At 37.5% G+C, this 22,066-nt stretch overlaps 1 protein-coding gene and 1 pseudogene across 5 annotated transcripts in view; one reads left to right on the top strand and one right to left on the bottom strand.

Annotated features, from left to right (window-relative positions):
* Positions 1–22,066, bottom strand: part of DOCK3 (dedicator of cytokinesis 3) — a 688,972-nt gene that overhangs the window by 499,440 nt on the left and 167,466 nt on the right. For all 5 annotated transcript variants that reach the window (XM_050780657.1, XM_050780653.1, XM_050780654.1 and 2 more), the window contains exon 4: positions 3,541–3,596. In XM_050780657.1, coding sequence (XP_050636614.1) covers positions 3,541–3,596 — 56 coding nt within the window. The remainder of the gene's footprint in view (positions 1–3,540; positions 3,597–22,066) is intronic.
* LOC126948729 (hsc70-interacting protein-like) lies at positions 11,894–13,655 on the top strand (annotated as a pseudogene).

The following is a 22,066-nucleotide window of genomic DNA, read 5'->3' as shown; positions in this document are numbered from 1 at the left end:
GATTCTCTGAATGAATCATTTCAAATGACCTATCTTCCAGTTGACTCGCTCCTCTATTTGATCAAGAATGCTGTTGAAGTTCTCTATAGAATTTTTGTATTATTTATTGTATTCTTCAGCTCCAGAATTTCTGTTTGGTTCTTTGCTTTCTTATGGTTTCTATCTCTTTGTTGGTATTCTCATGATTTTCACTTTTCATTTTCCTCATTTAATTTAGTTGTCTATCTGTGTCCTCTTGTAACTCATTTAGTTAAGTAATCTTTAAGACTATTATTTTGAGTTGTCTTGTAGGCAATTTATAGAACTCCTTTTCTTTAGGATCTGTTATTGAATATTTATTTTGTTCCTTTGATTGTGTCATGTATTCCTGATTCTTCATCTTCCTTGCAGCTTTGCTCTGGGGCCTGTACATCTGAAGAAACAACCACTCCTCCCAGTCTTTATGGACTGACTTCAATAGACAAAGACCCTCAACCAATCAGCTCAACCAGATTCTGGGAACCTCTCAAATCTATTCTATGAATGTACGCACTTCATTCCACCATCCATCCTGAGAGTCTCAGGGTTGTGTGCCTTCTCCCAATCTCACAAAGAAACGATGGCCACAGTAAGAGGCCCATCTCTTTTCCCTAGGGCAGTACTCTAAAATTCCAGGATGCATGCTTCATTCTTCTCATTCCCTTCTGAAGCAGAAGATTCACAGATATGCACCTTCTCCCAACCCTGCAGAGCTCTACTGGCCACAGTTGCCTGCCCTCCACTTTTCTCTAGAGTGAGGCACTGAAATGACGGGCTACTGCTCCCACTCCTCTCCCTCCCTCCTACAGAAATCTGAGGGTTGTGCACTTTTTCCAATCTTGCAGAGACAAGCAAGCTGCAGTGAGCCTCTCACTCCCTTTCTTTGTTCTTAGCTTCCCCCGCAGGTTTAAATTATGCTGGCTACTCCAGCACTCTGGGTGAGGTGGGATAGAAAGAGGTCATTCAAGCAGCACCCACAAATGCTAGAGATGTTTGTTGTACAGTCCACTTGTTCTTTGCCCCACTGGAGGAGTCACAGTCTGGGACAAATTCTCTCTTAACCAGCTGGGAGAAGGGACTGACAAAGCTAAGAGTGAAATTGCTCTTCTTAGCCATTTCAATGTGTCTACTCTCTGTTTTGTGCTCCTCTGGAGTACTGCAACTTCTTCACTGGATACTGGACCTCTTATAAAGGTATTTTTCTTGGTATACCATTGTTAAATCTGTGTTTCTGTAGGGGGATGAGAGCTGAAACTTCTTATTCTGCCAAATTGCTGATGTCATGAAAGACTACTACTTTCTGGTTGGGTTCTATTCCACTACAACATAGTAAAATGAAAAATTCTCTGGAGAAAAAGGCCAAAGTAAACATGAATCTCTCCTTGTGCACATCCCTTCCATCAAAGATCACAGCCCCTCAAGATTGGTCTTGCCCAACCAATTGTTCTCCAGTGCCTGTAGACAATTGTTTTTTAATATTTTCTCCAGATTTTAGAATTTTTATTCTGGACCACCAACTTATTGGACATTTGGATATGGAAGTAAATTCTAAATAGCTTTCTAAGATTTACATCCCACTTCCAGCAAATATGGCTTCTCTGTGTGTAATTTTATGTACAGCCACAACACTTCTACTTTCCTGAAGCAAACTGAATCCAGGTGGGGATTCTTCTGCTAGCAAAGTGTTCCCCAATGTCCTTTGTAACTATTATAAATGGGACATATGACTCATGAACTTAGGGTAAGTTCCTTATCATCAGAAAGTGTATTATTTTGCTGGTATTTTCTAAGGCACTCTATTTCAGAATCCCTAGATACTATCTATATCTCCTTTTCTCACCTTGGTCCCTCATAGCTTCTGCCCACTTTCAGCTCTGATCAGCCTCATTACTGATAAATCAAGGATATTATTTCTGAATTTTGTGATAAGCCATTCACATTCAGAAAATGTTTTTAAGCACTTTCCAAAATATATGCTTTGCTAATCCCAAGTCGAAATACTCTCTTTTCCTTTTCTCACACTTCTATCCAGGCTCGATACTTCTGATAGTCCTTACTTATAAACTTGAGATGGCAGATTATTTGCCGCAAAGGTTCATAAACATGAGATGTATAAGTTGTTTTTCTTTTTTATGTCCTTATGGCTTTACATGTTTTGTAAAAGGAGAAGGAGAAGAATAAGAAGTATGCTGGTTGTGGATTCATATCAGAATCTTCCAAGTTATATTCTTACTATTTCCCCAACACAAATTTTATATTGGAAGGCATACAAGACAATTAATAATAACTATCATCTCCAAATCTATTCTTCTAAGTACTAATCATGAGGCTAAAATCCACAAGCTGTGTTTTGCAGTCTCCATTGCCAGCTGAGAGCATCAGAAAGATACTGGGGAAAAGAAGGTAAAGAAGTGTGTTTCCTGCTGTTCCTGTAAACAAGTTCTTTCAGTCAAAATTGGTTCCAGCCTCCAGTTGCTTTTGGCATTCCCCAAAACAGCCTCATTACCACCTTCTTTACACATACCAACAGTAGCTATTTGATATTTCCTCCTCAAATTTCTGAGCTCCAGTGTCTCTAGATCTAATTTCTGTGTTCCTGGGTTTCGGTATCCCCAACCCACTATCTTTTGTATCCCCACCATTAATGTGTAGGCCGCTTTATGCAGTTATAATCTATGGGTTACATCAGGATTTCCTCTTTTGTTCTTTCACTCTTCAAACGTGTGTAAATAATTTCCCACATTAAATTCCACCTCATAAAGTGACTCATGTTTCTATTTTCCTGAATGAACCCTAACTGACCAGAAGGTTACTCTGATGCTTACTCACCCTCCAATCAAGAACAGTATTTCTACTTTAGGAAGCTACCTTGGTTACAAATTATATAGTACCTACATTTTATGTTTTAAAATAATAAATTTTGAAAAATAAAATCAAAACTATAATACTTACTATTTTTAAAAACAGAACACGATAAAGAATTTTTTGAAAACTCATTCATATTCCCAACATGCAAAAACAAGTGGTAACACTTTGATATATTTATTTCTTGTCTCTTTTTAGGGAGATTGCTTTGTTTTTAAAATTTGTGATAAACCGTTTTGTATATTGTCTTCTTATGGTTAAGGTATACCTTTAAACTTTTTCAATTTCAACTTGCAAATAAAAAATTTTAAAAGTCTCTTTCACTTTGTAAAAACAAAATGACATATTTTTCTTTAACTCCTACCCTATGAATGACTATGCTCAAAATAGTACTTAATTTTTTAAAACATACTGCATGCCTAATTTATTTTATAAAATTCACAGCTAACGTCACTTCTTTCATATACAAGAAAACAGATTAAAGTTGTCTGTATTTTAAGAAAACATTATTCCCTTAGAATTACATGATAAAGCATGTACATTTTTGCCAGGAAAACATGTCAATGGTATATTTTATACTATGAACCAAAAAGAAAAACAATCCTCCTCTATAGCCTATAAAAATTGTAAATAAATTTAGTAAGGCCAATTACTCACCCCCTATTACTGACAATTGCCTTTTTCAAGTGAATGTAATTTGCAGGAAAGATCCCCTGTAAAAGAGAAAATATTTCCCATTAGAAAAAATAAACTGTGATTAACATTCATATATACAAAAATAGCAATCAGATCTCAGCACAGAAACATAGTAGATCTCCTGCTACAGCAACCACTTTGCACATTAAGTATGCAGAGCTGTACAAAGTATATTAGTAGGAATTTCATGGCCATATGCAATCAAAATCTATCCTCAGGAGACAACCATGATCTTTAGCACTGCAAAAATAAAACTTTAAATTTTAAAAGAGTTATAGATTAGAGATGGTCCATCAATTCACTCTCCAGATATAGTATTATGTACAAAACTTGTCACATATCTCCAAAACTAGTATCATCATCTAACCAACAACTTACAGATTATCTAGCTCTGAGCTGGAAAAACAATCATCAGATTCTAGCTAACATTAATGTTCACAGGAGTGAATCAACTCGAGAACTTCTAAAATATGTCTTCTTTTACTCTTTCCAAAACTGTTTCTACTTTGTTATTTACCATAATTTGATTCCAATCCCTAAAGAATAAGTAGCGTATTTAAAAAAAAAAAAAAAACACGTCAGTTTTCCAATCAATGTTTCACCCTATCTCCTGATGTATAAAATGCTCTTCAAATAAAACATGAATGGCTTACAGGTTTGGTGGCTCATGCTTGTAATCCCAGTGCTTTAGGAGGCTGAAGTGGGAGGACTGCTAAAGGTCAGGAGTCCATGACTACTCTGGGCAACATAGGGAGACCCTGTCTCTACAAACAATTAAAAAGTTAGCCAGGTGTGATGGTGCACACCTGTACTCCTAGCTACTTGGGAGGCTGAGGTGCACACCTGTAGTCCTAGCTACTTGGGAGGATGACTTGAGCCCAGAAGTTGGGGCTATAGTGAGCTATCATAGCACCACTGTACTCCAGCCTATGTGACAGAGCAAGAACCTGTCTTAAACACACACACACACACACACACACACACACACGTCCTAAATATTTTTTATACTCTGTGGCCCACACTACCACCAATAATCATCCCAATGAAGGCTATAAGCAATTAGACTACAGTAATAAATTCTGTGTGTTGGCTCATAATAAAAGAGCATATGCTAACGTAAAATCCTAATATGGGAGAATAGAGGGACTTAAAAAAGGATTTAAAATGCAACCGCATGTAACCATAGCTAAATGATGACTATTGTTTATCTGTTTTTAAAAAAAGGAATTGATAGTAAAAAGCTTTAAAATATACATGCTCAGCATACACTTCTGAGAAGATGAAAGAAACATACATTTCAGTATTCCTCCAAATAAACACCTAGTGCATACCTAAAAACTCTGGAATATATATACATACATAACCAAAATAAAAATATTCTGAAAGGTAGAGAGAAGAAGGCAGACCAACTAGGGATTGTGGGAGACACAAAAAAACATAGTGGTGAATTCCCTAGTTTATCTTTTTGCATATACATCAGGCTATTTGAAAGTGAAGAAGCTGGAAACCTGGAAGCATCAACAGGCACAGACAGAAAGAAACTCCAACAAAAACTTGCTCTCTCTAGCCAAAGAACCAGGAAAAGGTCATCCTATTAAGACAGAAAACTTTTAAACAATAACCACTATACTGCTGTCAAACAGCACCCCTTTCTGCCCCCAACTCCAAAAAACTGTGACCTAATCCCCACCCACACAAGCAAGGTCAATTGGAGATACTAGACTTTCACCATCATCAGGCAGTAACGAAGCACTCAGACCCATACTGGGGTAGCATAAGAGATGGCTGGCTGTTTGGGGACCCGAAAACCTTCTCCAGTAGCTAGTAACAAGCTCCCACCACACAGTGGCAGTGGAGATTGCCTGGATTATCTGGATTTACACCCCTAACCAGCATTAATAGGACTCCCTCCATCAGCCTTCTCTGGTGGTATCAGAACTGCCCCACGGGACAGTTGGACTGAAAAAGTACATGAAGAAATAATGGTATACTAGTGAGGATGTGATGCAACCTCATTCATTGCTGGTAGGAATACAAAATGGTATGGTCACCTTAAAAGACACTCTGGCAGTTTCATACAAAACTAAACATAGCCTTACCATATGATCCAGTAATTACACTCCTAAGTATTTACTCAAATGAGTTGAAAATTTGATGTCCATACAAAAAAACTGCATACAAAAGCTTATAGCATTTTTCTTCATAAATGCCAAGACTTGGAAGCAACTACGATGTCCTTCAACAGGTGAATGGATAAGCAAACTGTAGCACATCCATACAATGAAATATGATTCAGCAATAAAAAGAAATGAGCTATAAAGCCACAAAAACATAGGGAAAACATTAACTGCATATTGCTAAGTGAAAGAAATCAATCTGAAAGGCTACATACTGTATGACTCCACCTATATGATATTCTACAAAAAGCAAAACCATAGAGACAGTAAAAAAAACAGTTGTTGCCAAGGTTCCTAGGGGAAGTGGGAAAGGATGAACAGGTGGCACACAAGGGCATTGTTAGGGCAGTGAAACTATTCTGCATGGTACTGTAACGACAGCTACATAACACTATGCATTTGGTAAAACCCTTAGGACTGTACAACACAAAGAGTAAACCCTAATGTAAATAATAATATTAATAGTGTATCAATACTGGTTCATCCATTATAACAAATGTTCCACAATAATGCAGGATGTTAATAATAGGAAAACTGAAGTGGGGGGTGGAGAGGAAAAGCCTGTACTTTCTGCACAATATTTCTGGAAACCTAAAACTCTTTAAAAAATAAAGTCTAATTTGAAATGTAAAATTTAAAAAATGACACAAAACTTCCAAATTTGGAAAAAGACATAAAGGTACACATTCAAGAAGTTGAATGAATCCCAAGCAGGAAGAAAACCAAGGAAATACACAACAAGTTACAACATAGTCATTTTGGAATACTATGGGCAAAGAAAAAAGTGACAAGAGAGAAACAACACTTTACCTATAGTGAAAAAAATTATATTAATTTTTCATCGAAACCATAAAAGATAGCAGCACCAGTCACAATAGCCAAAAGCTGTTTACAACCCAAATGTCCATCAACTGATAAATAAATGAGCTGTTCATATTATTGAATGGTATATATCCAGCCGGGCACGGTGGCTCACGCCTGTAATCTCAGCACTTTGGGAGGCCAATGCAGGCAGATCACCTGAGGTCAGGAGTTTGAGACCAGCTTTGCCAGCATGGCAAAATCCTGTCTTTACTAAAAATACAAAAATTAGCTGGGCATGGTGGCGGGTGCCTATAATCCTAGCTACTCAGGAGGCTGAGACAGGAGAATCGCTTGAACTCAGGAGGTGGAGGTTGCAGTAAGGTGAGATGGTGCCACTGCACTCCAGCCTGGGAGACAGAGCGAGACTCCATCTCAAAAATAAAAAAAAAAGAATGGTGTATAATTGCAGTGAAACATTATTCAGTCATAAAAAGGAATGTACATGAATGAACTCAGAAAACAATATACTGAATGAAAGAAGACAGATGCAAAAGACACCTATTACATAATTTCATGTACACGAAATATTCAGAATAGGCAAATACACAGAGACAGAAAGAAGTCAAATGGTTGTCAGGAGCAGGAGGATGAAAAAACGTGACTGCTTAAGGGGCTTGGAAGTTTCTGTTTGTGGAAATGAAAACGTTTTGGAGCATAATAACGGTGATGTTTGTAAAACATTATGAATGTACTAAACGTCACTCATGGTAAATGTTACATGTATTTTACATTCTAGATTTTTGAAAAATACGTATAAAATATTTAAAATACAAATTCCTATAATTTTCACTGAAAATATAGAAGACAGAAGGAAGTGGCACATTTGTCAAATGCTGAAAGGAAAGCATTGTCAATCTAGACTCTTATACCTACCAAAAATACATTTCAGGCATGGAAGAGAAATCAAAACATTTTCAGATGAAGGAAAATGAAAATAATTTGTCACCAACAGAAATACCCTAAAAATAAAGGTGAAAGAAAATTCTCTAAGCAGAAAGAAAATGATAAAACAAAAAACCATGGAACTACACTAAGAAGAAAAAAATGTAAGCAAATCCATGGGTAAATATAATAGACTTTCATTTTTCTCTTGAATTTTCTTAATTAGATTTGATGGTTGAAGCAAAAACTATAGTACTAACTTATATGATTCTTAGTTTATGTAGAAAAATAACTGATACAATTATATTATCAAAGAGGTAAAGTGATATAAAAGAAGATAACGTTTCTATAATTTACTCCATTGGAAAAAATGACAACAGCTGACTATAAGTTCTGCATATATGATATAAGCCTAGGGGTAACTACTAAAAGAGCTCTACAAAGGGATATATTCAAAAACACTATATATCTAGACATGTGTACATGTGAAAATGGAATTCTTTTCAAAATTTCAATTAAACCACAAGAAGGCAGGACAAAGAAAAGAGAAAAATAAAAAATTATTTTATAGAGAAAACGGGAACAGAACATAACAAAATAAAATGGCAGACTTAAATCCTAATACATCAATAATTACACTAAATGTAAATTATATAAATGCACTCAAAGACAGAGACAGGCAGAGTATACAGGTAGATATGACCAACCTATATGGAGTCCACAAAATAACTCATTCTAAATACAGTGATACAAGCTAGCTGAGTGTAAAAGGACAGGAGGATATGTTATACAAAAATTAATCAAAAGAAAGCAGTAGTTAATATCAGATAAAGTGGACTCCAAAGCAAAAAAGAAAAAATTACAAAACACAAAAAGATACCTTATTTAATGACACAGGATTAACCACCAAGACGTACCAATTATCAATGTGTATGCACCAAACAAAAGCTACAAAATATATGAAGTAACACTGACAGGAATAAAAATAGGTAAACCCACAATTACAGAGAGGTATAGAACTAGACAGAAAATCAGCAATGATAAAGAAAAACTCAACAACACTAACAACCAACAGGATCTAGCAACAGTCATTGAATAGCCACCTAACAAAAGCAAAATATACTTTCACTTCAAGTGTGTACACCAAGGACATACACCAAGAGGACATACACCAAGAAAGATCATATCTTGGGGGAAAAAAAACATAAGATTAAAAGAAATGAAATCGTACATGGAATATTTTCTCCAACCACAATGCATTGAAACTAAAAATTGGTAACAAAAAAAAAATTTCTAAACATTTAGAAACAAAACAATATACTCTAAGTAATCCATGCAAAAAGAAATTCTCAAGGCAAATAAAAAATTATACCAAACTGAATGAAAATGACAATACAATATAACAGAATTTATGGAACACACATAAAGCAGTGCTGAAAGGAAATTTTATGACAGCTAAATACACATATTATTAAAGAAGAAAAGTTTCAAATCAATAAGCTCCCACCTCAAGAAATTAGAAAAAATCGAGAAATATAAAACTGAAGCAAGCAGAAAGAAGGAATACAATGTAGAAATCAATAAATTGAAAACAGAAAAGAAACAGAGAAAATCAATGAAATATAAAGCTGGTCTGGACAATATATATATAATCAATTGATTTCCAGTCAGGCAAAGAAGAAAATAGAGAAGATGCAAATTATCAGTATCAGGAAAGAAACAGGGTATCATTACAGATCCCACAGATATCAAAATGTTTATTTTAAAAATACTATAAAAATCTCCACACACATCAATGTGACAACTTACAGGAAATAGACCAATTCCTTGAAAAACACCAACTACCACAACTCACTCAATCTAAAATAGATAATTTGAACGTCCTATATACTATTAAGAAATTTTAATTTATATTTTGAAAACTCCTAAAAACTCTGCAGCCCCAGATGGCTTCACTGCTAAATTCTACCAAATGACTGCAGAAGAATTAGCTCTAATTCTACCAAATCTCTACCATAGAATAACAGAAGAGGGCCAGGCACAGTGGCTCACACCTGTAATCCCAGAACTTTCAGAGGCAGAGGCAGGAAGATGGCTTGAGCCCAGGAGTTTGAAATCAGCCTGGGCATTTTGTAGAAACCCCATCTCTATTAAAAAGTTTAAAAATTATTCAGGTGCAGTGGCATGTGCCTGTAATCCCAGTTACTTGGGAGGCTAAGGTGGATCACTTAAGACCAGGAGTTCAAGACTGCAGTGACCTATGATCACACCACCGCATGCCAGCCTAGGTGACAGAGTGAGACCCTGTCTCTAAGAAAATTTTAAAAAGAATAAAAGAAAACAATATTCTTCAATACATTTTTAAAAGCTGGTACTACCCTGATACCCAAATTGAACAAAGACAATATAAAAAATCACAGACTAATATTCCTCATGAATATACGTATAAATATGCCTAATCAATTATTACTACATATAATTCAGTAATATGTAAGAGTTAGGCATTGTGAGGGTTATTCTAAGGATGCAATTCATCTTCAATATTCAGAAAAATCAATGTAATGTACCACATTAATAGTTTAAAGAAAACAATCATATAATCATATCAATTAATGCAGAAAATAAATATGACAAAATTCAACACATATTCATGATAAAAATAAAATTCTTGGAAACACCAAAACAGAAAATTTCCTCAACCTGATAGAAAGCACCTACAAAAAAAGCTACAGCTGGCTGGGAGCGGTGGCTCATGCCTGTAATCCCAGCACTCTGGGAGGTCAAGGTGGGCAGATCACTTGAGGCCAGGAGTTCAAGACCTGTCTGGCCAACATGGTGAAACCCCATCTCTACTAAAAATACAAAAATTCACCAGGCATACTGTAGTCCCAGCTATTCGGGAGGCTGATGTGGAAGGACTGCTTGAACTCAGGAGGCGGAGGTTGCACTAAGCTGACATCATGGCACTGCACTCCAGCCTCAGAGACAGAGCAAGACTCCGTCTCAAAAAAAAAAAAAAAAAAAAAAAAAAAACCTATAGTTAACATTAATTAGTGGTGAAAGAATGTATATATTTTCCTCCCAAGATCAGAAACAAGGCAAGGTCCACTTTCAACACTCATATCAATATACTGCTGGGAACTCTATCCAGTGCCATAAGGTAAAAATGTAAAAAGTAAATAAAAAGCATACAAGATTAGAAACAAAAAAAATTAAAATGCCGCCTAGAACAAGAGAATTCTGAAAGGTTGCAGATACAAATAAACATACACAAATCAATTATATTGCTATATGCTAGCAATAAATTCTGAAACTAAAAACACAGCACCATTTACACTCACTCAAAAAGAGTGATTCAGTTAGATATAAATCTAACAAAACAGACACACAACTTGCACGTAGAAAACTAAAAAACACAGATAAAGATATCAAATATCATACTATGCTTATGGAAGACTCAATAAAAGGATGCAAATTCTCCCAAATTGGTAAATAGGTTTAATATGATTCCCATAAAAATGACTTATATGGAAAGGCAGAGAGACTAGAAGAGCTAAAAATAATTTTGAAAAAGAATAAAGTGAAAATAACAGTCTACTTGATTTTGAGATTTATTATATAACTAATCAAGACTGTGCAGTATTGGCAAAGGAATTTACATATAGATCAATGAAACAGAGAACCTATAAACAGATCCATACAAACACATGCCACTAATCTTCTATAAAGATGCAATAGCAATTTAATGGGAGAAAATAACCCTTTCAACAAATGATACCAAAGCAAACGGACATCCATAAACAAAACTATAACCCTCAATCTAAGTTTAAAACATTCTATAAAAATTAACTTAAGATGGATCACATCTTAATTGTAAAACTGTAAAACTTTTAGAAATATAACACAGAATAAAAATTTCAACTTCTAGGGTTAGCCAAAAATCCACAGACTTGACACCAAATGGACAATCCATGAAAGGAAAAATTAACAGATAGGAATTCATCAAAATTAAAAACTATTTCTCTGTTCAAAAAAAGAAAACTGTCAAGAGCATAAAAGGACAGGTTACAGACTGGAAGAAAATATTTTCAAACCACACATCTGACACAGACTAGTATCTAGAATATGTAAAGAACTCTTCCCCCTTTCTATGCAGTCAAACTGAGCCAGCATCTGGGCCCATCATCAGGCCACACCTTCCTCAGTCACGCCCTCTGCATCCTGATCACTGACGACAACTAAGTGAGCTAGCTTCAGCAGGATCCAAACATTCTGCATACCAAAAAAAAAAAAAAAAAAAAAAAAAAAAAAATGCACTTCCTGAGGAAGTGGGTGGAGAACATGGAGGCTAAAGTATTATCTGTTATTTGCAAAGTTGAATCAGAAGAAAATATCAAGGAAAAAAACAGAGTAGGAAAGTAAAGGAAAACAAAAAGATAGATGAACCATTAAGTCAGGAAAGTGATCTAGAAATCAACAATGAAGATGTGATTGAACCAGATACTGACGCCTCTCAAGAAATGGGAAATGAAACTGTAAAGATAACTAAGAAGATGAAGATCAGGCAAATGGTAAGAAAGCGGCTGCGGCCAGGTGCAGTGACTCACGCCTGTAATCCCAGCACTCTGGGAGCCTGAGGCAGGCAGGTCACGAGGTGAGGAGTTCGAGACCAGCCTTACCAACATGGTGAAACCCCATCTCTACTATACAAAAATTAGCCAGGCGTGGTGGTGCACACATGTAATCCCAGCTTCTCAGGAGGCTGAGGCAGGAGAATCGCTTGAACCCAGGAGGCGGAGGTTGCAGTGAGCTGAGATCATGCCACTGCACTCCAGCCTGGCAACAGAGCAAGACTCCATATCAAAAAAGATAAGAGAGGGGAGGAGAGTGGAGGAGAGGGGAGGGGAGGGGAGGGGAGGGGAGGGGAGGGGAGGGGAGGGGAGGGGAGGGGAGGGGAGGGGAGGGGAGGCGAGGCAAGGCGAGAGGAGAGGAAGCGAGGCTGCCATTGAAGCCCCAGATAAAGGTGCACTACAGAAAGCCACTGTCTTGTTCACAGATGCCACCAAGCTGAATCCTCACTTGACCATTCTGTATGTCAAGAGAGTCAGTGTCTTTATCACATTACAGAAGCCAAACATTGCCATTCGAGACTGACAGAACAAATGAAATAAATTCTGATAAGGCTCAGCCTTACAAGCGGTGAGGAAAGCACACAAATTTCTGGGCCATTGGAAAGCAGCAGCTATAATCTTGCCCCTGACTATAAACTAGATTGTGATAAAGATGCTAGTGCAATGCTGAAAGAAGTTCAACTGAGGGCCAAGAAAATTGCAGAACATTAGAGAAAGGTTGAATAGAAGTATCAAGAGCAAGAAATCAAAGAAAGAATAAAAAGGGTTAAAGAAGGCTCCATAAGATCATGAGAGAGCTCAGAGGCAGAAGAAGCCAGATGACATTCAGGAGCTCAGTATGGCTCTTTTCAAGGTGGCTTTCCCAGGGGAATGCCTGGTAATTTTCCTGGAGCAATGTCTGGAATGGCAGAAATGCCTGGATGCAATGAAATTCTTAGTGATCTAGAGCAGCGGTGTTCAATCTTTTGGCTTCCCTGGACCACACTCAAAGAAGAATTGTCTTGGGCCACACATAAAATACAGTAACACTAACAAGAGCTGATGGGCTTTAAAAAAAAAAAATCGCAAAAAAACTCATAATGTTTTAAGAAAGTTGACAATTTTGTGTTGGGCCACATTCAAAGCTGTTCTGGGCTACATATGGCCCATGGGCTTGACAAGCTTGATCTAGAGGTTCTTGCAGCCATGCAGGAAACAGAAGTTATGGTGGTCCTTCCAGGATGTGGCCCAGAACACAGCAAATATGTCAAAACACCAGAGCAACCAAAAAGTTATGAATCTCATCAGTAAATTGTCAGCCAATTAAGTGAAGCAAAATGCCCTTTGGACAAGTAAAACTCCCTAGGTGAAGGAAAAGCAAACTAGATCACCTAATAAATGTTACAATAATACAAACAAGTGTACCTCTGATCAAGACAACTAGAAGGCTTTGAAGATCATCTCTATCCCTCTTTCCCAAATGCAGCTGAATATTTTACTATGGTTTGCCATTAGGATATTCATTCAAATCATGTGTTCCTGCTAGAAATTACAAACTATAATAAAATACTAAATATTTATACTGAATAAAATACTAAATATTTTAAACCTTAAAACATTTAAAACAAAAGGATGTGTTAGTTCATATATTTTTCTTTAATAATCATTTTGTATTTTTCCCTTAAATCATTAGGCAAGGAAGATACTTAAGTATGGAAGGTTTATTGCTCTGGTTTTAGTGAAATACAGGTTTACAAGTGGGAGACAAATAAAACTAATTTAAGTAGATAAAGTTTGAGTTGAATATATGATTAGTGAGAAATTTTGATTTCTCTTTTTAAATGATTTTTTTAACATGAATAATTCTGATAAAAGTATTAATATTACCAGTATTTCAACAGAACCTGAGGAGAGACTGGAAGTACTTGGTATAGCAGCAGTAATCTTATTATGTTTTACATAGCATGCACCCTCGTGCCAGTTACATTTAAACCTTACATAATGGTAAAGAATTTTCTTTAATGCTCCAGTAGAGCTGGCTTATTCAGCTCTGTTCTTGTTCAATATATCAAGAAAATGTTTCATATTATTTCAACAGCGAACAGGCAAAGACTCTCAAAACACAACAGTTGTTTTTTTTTTTTAATTCAAAAACTTAAAGAGGAAGAGACGATTGCAACTTCATTCTATGAGGCAAGCACTGCTCTGATACCAAAATCAGACAGGGACACAACAAACAAGAAAACTATAGGCCAATAATCCTGATCAACATAAATGCAAAAATCTTCTACAAAATATTAAATACTCAAATTCAACAACATATCAAAAACATAATTCATCATGATCAAGTGGGATTCATCCCAGGGAATCAAGAATGGTTAAACATATGAAAATCAAAAAACATGATACATCGCGTCAACAAAATCAGAGACAAAATCCGTATCATTTCAATGGGTGCTGAAAACGCATTGATAAAGTTCAAAATCCCTTCATGATAAAACCTCTAAACAAACTGAGTACAGAAGGAATTTACCTGAACACAACAATGGCAACACATAACAAACCCATAGCTAATATCATACTGAACGAACAGGGAAAAATTGAAAGTCTTTCCAAAGAGATCTCAAACAAGACAAGGATAAGACTTCCGCCACTTTTATTTAACATAGTACTGCAAGTCCTAGCCAGAACAAACAGGCAAGAGAAAGAAGTGAAAGGGCACTCAAATTGGAATTTTAAAAATCCAATTATCCTTGTTTGCAGACAACATAATTTTTTTTTTATTTTACTTTAACTTCTGGGATACATGTGCAGAACGTGCAGGTTTGTTACATAGGTACACATGTGCCATGTTGGTTTGCTGCACATATCAACTCATCATCTAGGTTTTAAGCCCCGCATGCATTAGGTATTTGTCTTAATGCTCTCCCACCCTTTCCCCACAACTCTGGTGTGTGATGTTCCCCTCTCTGTGTCCATGTGTTCTCATTGTTCAACTCCCACTTAAGAGTGAGAACGTGTGGTGTTTGGTTTTCTGTTTCTATGTTAGTTTGCTGAGAATGATGGCTTCCAGCTTCATTCATGTGCCTGCAAGCACATGAACTCATTCTTTTCTATGGCCACAATAACCTTATATTTAGAGAAACCTAAAGACACCACCACAAAAAAGCTCAGAACTGAAAAACGTATTTAGTGATGTTGCAGCATACAACCTCAACATACAAAAATCAGTAGCATTTACACATACTACCAGTGAAAAATCAAAAAAGCTATCTGATTTACAATCGCTACCAAAAATAAAATAAAATACTTAGGAATAAATTTAACCAAGTGGAAGATCTCTACAAGTAAAACTACAAAACACTTATGAAAGAAACTGAAGAGGACACAAAATAAATGGAAAGATATGCCAGGTTCATGGATTAGAAGAATTAATATTGTTAAAATGCCTATACTTTTTTCGTTTTTTAAATTTATTTCTAAGATATAGGGTCCCATTTCATCACCAGGCTGGAGTGCAGTGGAACAATTAGCTCACTGCAGCCTTGAACTCCTAGGCTCAAGGGATCCTCCTGCTTCAGCCTCCCAGGTAGCTGGGACTACAAATGCATCCACCATGCCCAGCTAATTTTTTATTTTTTGCAGACATAAGGTTTTGCCATCTTGCTTAGGCAGGTCTCAAACTTCTGGGCTCAAGTGACCCTCCCACCTCAGCCTCCCAAAGTGCTGAGATTACAGGTGTGACCTATCACATCCAGAAAAATATACTTCCCAAAGCAATCTATACATTTAATGCAATTCCTATCAAAATACCAATGACAGGAGGAAAAGATGGAGCAAGATGCTGAAATAGAAAGCTCCACTGATCACCCCACTGAGAGGACAATTTAACAAAAAACAAAACAAAAGAAAAAAACACCTTCATAAAAACCAAAACTCAGGCAAGTACTTACAGCATCCGATTTTAACTTTACGTTACTGAAAGAGAAAATGAAGAGGTAGAAAAAACAGTTTTGAATCACAGACACCACATTTCCCCCAACCCATAGCAGCTACTGCATGGTGCAGAGAATAATTCTGTATGCTGGGGGAGAAAGAGCGCGTAGAAATTGGGAGACATTGAACTCAAAGCTGTTCCATTAGAGCAGAAATAAAAACCAGAATAAATTTGGCTGATGTGTGCCCATGAAGAAAGCATTTAAACCAGCCCTAGGCAGAGGAGAATAGCTGATCTCAGTGATTGGAACTTGAGTTCCTGAAAGTCTCACCACCTCAGGCTAAAGACTCTGGGGCTCTAAATAAACTTGAAAGGCAGTCTAGGCCACAAGGACTGTAACTCCTAGGTGAGTCCCAGTGGCAAACCAGACCCAGAGCCAGTGGATTAGGAAACACAATCTAATGAGAGAACAGCTAGGGTAGCTAAGAAAGTGCTGGCATCACCTCTCCCTTAACCCCCCAGGCTGCACAGCTTGCAGCTCCAACAGACCCCTTCCTTTTGTGTGAGGAGAGGAGAGGAAAGAGTGAAGAAGACTTTGTCTGGCATCTTGGATACCAGCTCAGTCACAGCAGTATAAGGCACTGCTCAGAGTCGTGAGGTCATGAGGTCCCCTTTCCAGGCCCTACCTCCCAGACGACACTTCTAAACATGCCCTGGGCCAGAAGAGAACCCGCTGCCTTGAAGGGAAGGGCAAAATCCTAGCAAAATTCATCATCTGCTACCTAAAGAGCCGTTGGGGGCCTGAATAACCAGGAGTGATACCCAGGTACTACATCAAGGGCCTTGGGTGAGAATCTGAAACTTGCTGGCTTCGGGCGAAACTCAGCACATTTCCAGCTGTGTTGGCTACCAGGCAAGCCTTCTGCTTGAGAAAAGTGGAGGGGAAGAGTAAAGGGGGCTTTCTCTTACACCTTAGGAACCAACGAGGTCACAGGTAGGTACAGAACAAAGCAGGCTCTTGGGTCCCTGATTCCAGGACTTGGCTCTTGGACAGCATTTTTGGACCTGTCCTGGGCCAGGGAGGAGCCCGCTGCCCTGAAGGGTGAGTCTCAGGCCAGGAAAGAGTTACCACAAGCTGACTGAAGAGCTCTTGGCCTTAAAATATTGGTGGTAGTCTGGCAGTAGGCCCCATGGGCCTGTGATGGCAGGGGTCACAGGATGAGGCTCCTTTGCCTTTGGAAAGGGGAGGAAAGAAGGGGAAGGATGGTGTCTTGTGGTTTTGGCGTCAGCTCAACTATGGTACAAGAGAACACAAGGCAGACTTCTTAGGTTTTTGACTGTAGTCCCTGGCTCCCAGATATCACCTCTAAACCCACCCAGGAACTGGGGAAACTCAGTACCCTGAAGGAAAGGACACAGGCCTGACTGGCTTTGCCACCTGCTCATTCTAGAGCTCCAGGGCCTTGAACAGACATATACAGTAGCCAGGGAGCGGTTACAGTAGGCCTTGGGTGAGACCCAGTGGACCTGGCTTCAGGTCTGACCCAGCACGGTCCTAGTGGTGGTGACCACAGAGGTGCTTGCGTCACTCAAACTCCAGCTTCAGGTGGCTCAAAACAGAGAGAGAGACTGCTTGTTTGGCAGAAAGTAAGAGAAGAGAACAAGAGTCTCTGTCTGATAACACAGAGAATTCTTCCAGATATTGTCCAAGACCATCAAGGTGGTCCCTCTACAAATCTGAAAAAACCACAGCATTAACTAGACTTGGGGTCTCCCCTAAAGCAGACACAGCTTAAATCACAACAGCCAAGTCCCTTTGAATATCTGGAAGGCCTTCCTAAGAAAGACAAGTACAAACAAGCTCAATAAATAACTAACTCAAAGACTACCTTAAATAACTAACTCTTCAATGCCTACCACAGACGAAACTCCACAAGTATCAAGACCATATCGAGGAAAATATGGCCTTACCAAATAAACTAAATAAGGCACCCAGAACCAAATCCAGAGAAACAGAGATACATGACCTTTCGGAGAACTCAAAATAGTTGTTTTTAGTAAACTCAAAGAAATTCAAGATAACACACAGAAGAAATCCAGAATTCTATCAGGTAAATTTAGCAAAGAGACTGAAATAATTTAAAATAATCAAGCCAAAATTCTGGAGTTGAAAAATGCAACTGACATACTGAATAATGCACCAGAGTCTGTTGAATCAAGAATGATTCATTCTGCAGAATGAATCAAGCACAAGAAAGAATTAGTGAGTTTTAAGACAGGCTATTTGAAAATACACAAAGGAGACAAACATTAAAAGAATAAAAAACAACGAAGCAAGATGACAGGATCTAGAAAATAGCCTCAAAAGAGCAAATCTAAGGGTTGGCCTTAAAGAGGAGGTAGAGAAAGAAATAGGGTTTGGAACTTTACTATAAGGAAAAAGAAAAATTAGCCAGGCGTGGTGGCGGGCGCCTGTAGTCCCAGCTTCTCGGGAGGCTGAGGCAGGAGAATGGCGTGAACTCAGGAGGCAGCAGAGCTTGCAGTGAGCGGAGATCACGCCACTGCACTCCAGTCTGGGCCACAGAGCGAGACTCCATCTCAAAAAAAAACAAAAAGAAATAATAACAGAGAACCCTCCAAACATAGCGAGAGACATCCATATCCAAGTTCAAGAAGGTTACAGAACACCAAGCAAATTTAACCCACAGAAGACTACCTCAAGACATTTAATAATCAAACTCACAAAGATCAAGGATTTAAAAAAGGATCCTAAAAGCAGCAAGAGAAAAGAAACAAATAACTAACATACAATGGAGCTCCAACATGTCTAACAACAAACTTTTCCATGGAAACCTTACAGGCCAGAAGAGTGGCATAACATATTTAAAGTGCTGAAGAAAAAAACAACAACTTTTACCCTAGAATAACGTATACAGGGAAAATACATTTAAAACATGAAGGAGAAATAAAGGCTTTCCCAGATAAACAAAAGCAGATGGATTTCATCAACACCAGACCTGTCCTACAAAAAATGCTAAAGGGAGTACTTTAATCAGAAAGAAAAAGGATGATGACAAGCAACAAGTAATCACCTGAAGGTACGAAACTCATCAGTAATACTAAGTACACAGAAAAATACAGAATATTACATATAAAACTGTAACTGCAGTCTGTAAACTACTCTTATTCTAAGTAGAAAGACAAAATGATTAGCCCACAAAAAATAATAACTACAACAACTATTCAGGAGAGGCAGTACAATAAAATATAAAAAGAAACAACAAAAAGTTGAAAAGCAGGGGAATTAAGTTAAAGTGAAGTTTTTCTAAGTTTTCTTTTTGCTTGTAAGTTTATGCTAACAGTGTTAAGCTGTTATCAGCTAAAAATAATGGATAATAAGGTAGTATTTGCAAGCCTCATGGTAATCACAAAAAAAAATACAAGAGATCCAAAAAAAGCAAAAAATTAAATCATATCACCGGAGAAAAATATCTTCACAAAAAAGTAGAATGGAAAGAAAGAAAAAAGAGAAGACAACAAAACAACCAGAAAACAAATAACAAAAGAACAGGAATAAGTCCTTACTTATCAATAATAATGCTGAATGGAAAGGGACTAAACTTTCCAATCAAAGGATATTGCATGGTTGAATAAATGAAAACACAAGACCCAATGATCTTTTGCTTACCAGAAGCACACTTACCCTATAAAGGTACACGTGCACTAAAAATAAAAACATGAAAAAAGATATTCCATACCAATGGAAACCAAAAAAGAGCAGAAGTAGCTATACTTAGACAAAATAGACATCAAGACAAAAATTAAAAGAAGATTTGAAGAAGTATACTATATAACAATAAAGTGTCAATTCGGTAAGAGAATATAACAATTTTAAGTACATATGCACCCAACACTGGAGAACACAAATATACCAACCAAATATTATTAGAGTGAAAGACAAAGATAGACTTTAATACGATAATAGCTGGAGACATCAAAACCCCACTTTCAGTATTGGAGATATCTTCCAGGCAGAAAATCAACAAAGAAACATCAGACTTAATCTGCACTACAGATGAAACGAATCGAATAGATATTTACAGAACATTTCATGCAAAGGCAGCAGAATACACATTCTCTTCCTCAGTACATGCATTATTCTCAGGGACAAACTATATGTTAGGTCACAAAACAACTCTTAAAATATTTTTAAAATGGAAACAATATTAAGCATCTTCTTTGACCACAATGGAATAAAACTAGAAATCACAACAAAAAGATTTGTAGAAACTATACAAATATACGCAAATGAAACAACATGCTCTTGAATAACCAGTGGATCAGTGAAGTAATTTTTTAAAAAATTGAAAAATTTCTGGAAAGAAAACTACAGCAAAAGCAGTACTTTGATGGAAGTTTAGAGCTATAAGTACCTACATCAATAAAGAAGAAAACTTTAAACAATCTAACAATCCATCTTAAAGGACTAGCAAAGCAAGAGCAATTCAAACCCAAAATCAGCAGAAGAAAAAAAAAGATCAGGTCGCACATGGTGGCTCACACCTGTAATCCCAGCACTTTGGGAGGCCAAAGCAGGTGGAGTTTGCTCTCAGGAGTTTGAGACCATCCTGGCCAACATGACAAAATCCCATTTCTACCAAAAACACAAGAAATTAGCTGGGCATGGCAGCACGCGCCTGTGGTCCCAGCTACTCAGGAGACTGAGGTGGGAGAATCACTTGAGCCCAGGAGGCAGAGGTTGCCGTGAGCTGAGATCACACCACTGACTCCAGCCTGAGTGACACTGAGACCCCATCTCAAAAAAAAAAAAAAAAAAAAAAAAAAAATCAGAGCAGAAATAAAATTGAAACGAAGAAAACAATTTTTAAAAATGAAAAAAGTTGGTTTTTTGAAAAGTTAAACAAAACTGACAAACCTTTAGCCAGACCAAAAAAAAAAAAAAAAAAAAAAAAACCAGATTATCCAAATAAATAAAATCAGGGATGAAAATGGAGACATTACAACTGATACTGCAGAAAAATAAAGGATCATTAGTGGCTACTATGAGCAAGTATATGCCAATACCACTAAATTGGGAAATCTAGAAGAAATTCCTAGACCTACAACTTACCAATATTAAACAATGAAGAAATCCAAAACCTGCAAAGACCAGTAACAAGATCAAAGCCATAATAAAAAATCAGCTTGGTGCAGTGGCTCACGCCTATAATCCCAGCACTCTGGGAAGCTGAGGCAGGTGGATCACTTAAGCCCAGGAGTTTGAGACCAGCCTGGGCAAAATGTTTCGTGAAATCCCAACTCTACAAAATATACAAAAATTAGTCAGTTGTGGTGGTGTGTGCCTGTAGTCCCAGCTACTTGGGGATCTGAGGTGTGAGAAATGCTTGAGTCCAGGGAGGGTGAAGCTGAAGTAAGCCATAATCATGCCACCACACTCCAGAATGGGTGACAGAGTGAGATCCTGTCTCCAAAGGAAAAACAAAAGCAGGCCGGGCATGGTGGCTCAAGCCTGTAATCCCAGCACTTTGGAAGGCTGAGGTGGGCAGATCACGAGATTAGGAGATTAAGACCATTCTGGCCAACATGGTGCAACCCTGTCTCTACTAAAAATACAAAAATTAGCTGGCTGTGGTGGCACGTGCCTGTAATCTCAGCTACTCAGGAGGCGGAGGCAGGAGAATCACTTGAACCCGGGAGGCGGAGATTGTAGTGAGCCAAGATCGTGCCATTGCACTCCAGTCTGGCAACAGAGCGAGACTCCGTCTCAAAAAAAAAAAAAAAAAAAAAAAAAAAAAGGTCTCCCAGTAAAGAAAAGCCTGGGACCCAACGGCTTCAGTGCTGAATTCTACCAAACATTTAAAGAACTAATACCAATCCTCTTTAAAATATTACAAAAAATAGAGGAAGAGGGGATACTTCCAAACCATTCTATGAGGCCATTATTACCCTAATATCAAAATCAAACAATGACACATGAAAAAGGAAAACTACAGGCC

The sequence above is a fragment of the Macaca thibetana genome, chromosome 2, assembly GCF_024542745.1.
Source record: "Macaca thibetana thibetana isolate TM-01 chromosome 2, ASM2454274v1, whole genome shotgun sequence".
Classification (NCBI taxonomy): Eukaryota; Metazoa; Chordata; class Mammalia; order Primates; family Cercopithecidae; genus Macaca; species Macaca thibetana.
The sequence above is the reverse complement of the archived record's forward strand: the minus strand, read 5'-3'. Positions and strand labels throughout refer to the sequence as shown.